The following is a 3,193-nucleotide window of genomic DNA, read 5'->3' on the forward strand; positions in this document are numbered from 1 at the left end:
GGAACTCACTTTGTAGACCAGGCTGGCCTCAAACTCAGAAATCCGCCTGCCCCTGCCTCCCAAGTGCTGGGATTAAAGGCATGCATCACCACGCCCAGCACGTTTTTTCATTTTGTAGTTGGTGCACATGTTTGCACATGCGTGGTGCTGGATATGCATATATCTGGACTGCCTCTGTCAATATCCTTCTTTTTTTTTTTGGACAGGGTTCCCTCTAACCCTGTAACTTGCTAACTTGGCTAGAATGGCTGGCTAGCAAGTGCTAGGGTTCCTCCTGCCTGGGTCTCAGCTCTACAGAAGCTCCCGGTTCCTCTGCACAGAGGCCAGGGCGTGGGTGGTGTGTGGGGGTGGGGAGGCGGTCATAGGCACACACCACTGTGCCCAGCTTTTGGTATTAGAGTCAGGGGTCGAACTCAGGTCCTTAAGCTTAGTCAGCACTTTACCCAGGACCCCCCCCCCTCACTCCGGACTACACAAAATGCCTTCCCTTTAGTTTGTTCTCCCAGGCAGTGCCTTTCCATTTCTCCTAGAAAACCAGCTGTGACTGTGCGCTCGTGTCTCCTGGGAGTTCTCCTATTAGTGAGACGAACTTTCTTGGGAGACACCATAGCTGAGGGACTTAGAAGCTACCTGAGAACCTAGAGAACCCATCTTTTGGTCACTTTTTATCCTACCTACCTCGTCTTGCAGAGAAGTTTTCCAACTGTTTTAACCACCAGCCCTCCAAACGCGGAGACGTTCTACAGACGTGAGAGCTTTTGCAAACATTTCATCTCTTGGATCTTCACAGAATTCTACAAAACAGGTACATTCCACAGGAAGTACACCGCAGTGACACGTCCGAGGTCCCACACACTAAACCTGACTGCAGACGCATGGCTTCAGCATGCTCCACGTCCGTTAAAATGCCTATGGACACAAGAGGGCTGTCAACTCTCGCGGAACGGCTGGACGCCTAGAAACCCTTCCGACTATCAAGTAGTCATTTTCCCAAAAATATCCACCGCGTACCTACTCCGTGACAAGGGCGCATGAGGACCAGAAAGCGAGGGCTGGAAAGGGGTTCTACACCGGCAGCCAGATTGATGGAGGGCGGAGTCCCGCCCGCCGCCGCCACTAGAGGGCGCTGCGCCACCCCGCGCAGCCGCCACCATCGGGGCCACGGCCCCGGGCGCCCGCAGAGGTCAAGGGCAGCGCCCCGGGCCCCGAGCCCCCAGGGACCGGCGAGGGCACTGGGTCCCCTCAAGGAGACGCCGTCCTCGGCTCACGATAGCGACCTCAGGCAGGGCCCGCGCTCGCTCCCTCGGGGCGGCTCGCTTCCGGTCCTGCGGGCGGAAGCGTCGCCGCGTCCAATCCGGGTCCCCGTCCGGGCTCGCCCGGGGGGCGCCGGGCGGCTCGCAGCCGCCTGTCAGCGCGGAGGGGCGGCGCGTGCGTGCTGCGGGGCGCACTCTGACCCGGAGATGACCTCTCTCCGCGCTCCCTCCCCTGCTGTGAAGATGGCGCTGTCCAGGGTGTGCTGGGCTCGGGCTGCTCTGTGGGGTTCGGCTGTCGCCCCTGGACCCTTTGTCACCCGGAGGCTGCAGCTGGGCCGCTCTGGCCCTGCGTGGCGAGCCCCTCGGTGAGGGCCCTGGAGAGAGAAGAGCATTTTTGACGTAGAATCCCTTCCAGCGCCTCCGCCTCCGCCTCCGCCTCTCGGGATCCCCCGCCTTGGACCCTGGGTTTTGCTTTTCCATGCAGGACCCCCCACCGAACGCCGGTCCCTGTCCCTCTCCGTGCTCCGTGTCCACCGATCGTCCCCGCACAACCTGAGCTCATCTTTCAGCTTCCCCTTCCCATCTCTCCACGGCCTCAGCTTGCATTCTCCTGGCCCCGCAGGCTTTGTGCGCGCTCCCCGCTCACACCTTTCTGCACGATCTGCCCCTCTCTGACCAACCCTAACCCTGAGCTTGGCTTTTCAGGAGAGTTCTGGCAATCGCTCTCAGAAACGTGTGTTTACCGAGGGGCCCTGGGCACCGAATGGCTTCTACTCGTTCGCAGATAGTCTCTTTGGTCTTCGTTGTAGGTCTTCAAAGCTTCACCTTTCTCCGAAGGCGGACGTGAAGAACTTGATTTCTTACGTGGTGACCAAGACAAGAGCGATGAACGGATCGTACCATCGTTTCTTGGGGCGTCATTTCCCCCGCTTCTATGCCTTATACACAACCTTCATGAAAGGTAAACGCGAACATTGAAAACCCCGAATCTGCTCTTGGGCATTAGAGTCAGTGAGACTGCAATGTGCGGGGTCCGCTGCAGCGCTGTGAGTTGGGATGTCTTCTCTTCCGTCGGTGTTTGAGCATTAATTCTTACATTTGTCACTGCCACCTCTTCAATATCTAGAAGGATGTTATGGTAGAAAAATTCTGGCGTCACTTGAGAGAGCAGAGGACGTAAATATATTCTAATTTTCTTAGAAATTCCTTGTCCTGCTCAAGAGCAGGGGACTGTGGCAGTGCAGACCAGACCCAGGGATTGTTATCATAAGGAAACCAGAGCCAAATGCTTTGTTTTAAACTCGAGCTTCCTAACCCCAGGGTGTCATGGTCAACTAACCCCATGTGCTCCCCAGCCAGATATTAAGGTGCTGCTTTCTGGACGTGTTCATCACCTGGTCAGGTTAGATAACTTGCAGTGGGAATAGAACTATAGACACTTGGTTTCTGAAGGTTTCGATTCAAAGTGGAGGTCCGCTAGCTATGTTGAAATGATACCTATAATGTCACATGACAGCCCTGGAACCAAAATGCCGGATTCAAATCCCATTTGTGACTTAGACTGTGCACTGGCGCTAGTGACACTTGCGTGGGTTGTCCCTTTGGTCTCTTGTCTATAAGGAAGTACTAGAACCTACCTACTGATTACCTAGTTATGACTATTATTTAGTTATCTAGGAAGAGTGTGGCTCAGGCTGGCCTGGGACTCTCTGTGTAGTGGAGGATGACCTTGAATTTCTGGCCTCTCTGCCTCCGCATTCTGCCTGCTGGGATTATAATGCTGAGCCCCTGCGTCTAATGGTGAGGATTAGATCAACATATTTAAAAGGCTTAGAACATGGCCTCATTTATTTTAGTATGGCAGCTCTATACTAAGTGCCCAATATGTGTTAACTTTTTCTTTTTGTTTTTTTTAAATAAATAAATCTTTTTTTTTTTTT

The 3,193-nt window shown here is 54.3% G+C and overlaps 1 protein-coding gene across 5 annotated transcripts in view; it reads left to right on the forward strand.

Annotated features, from left to right (window-relative positions):
• The first annotated feature begins 1,372 nt into the window (after window positions 1-1,372).
• The window catches only part of Letmd1 (LETM1 domain containing 1), a 14,448-nt gene continuing 12,627 nt past the window's right edge, over window positions 1,373-3,193 (forward strand). For 3 of the 5 annotated variants that reach the window (XM_021216692.2, XM_021216697.2, XM_021216693.2), the window contains exons 1-2: window positions 1,373-1,618; window positions 2,063-2,214. In XM_021216692.2, coding sequence (XP_021072351.1) covers window positions 1,461-1,618; window positions 2,063-2,214 — 310 coding nt within the window. In that variant the 5' untranslated portion in view covers window positions 1,373-1,460. The remainder of the gene's footprint in view (window positions 1,619-2,062; window positions 2,215-3,193) is intronic. The other 2 variants (XM_021216695.2, XM_021216704.2) reach the window with 1 other exon arrangement.

Source organism: Mus pahari, chromosome 17, assembly GCF_900095145.1.
Source record: "Mus pahari chromosome 17, PAHARI_EIJ_v1.1, whole genome shotgun sequence".
Classification (NCBI taxonomy): domain Eukaryota; kingdom Metazoa; phylum Chordata; class Mammalia; order Rodentia; family Muridae; genus Mus; species Mus pahari.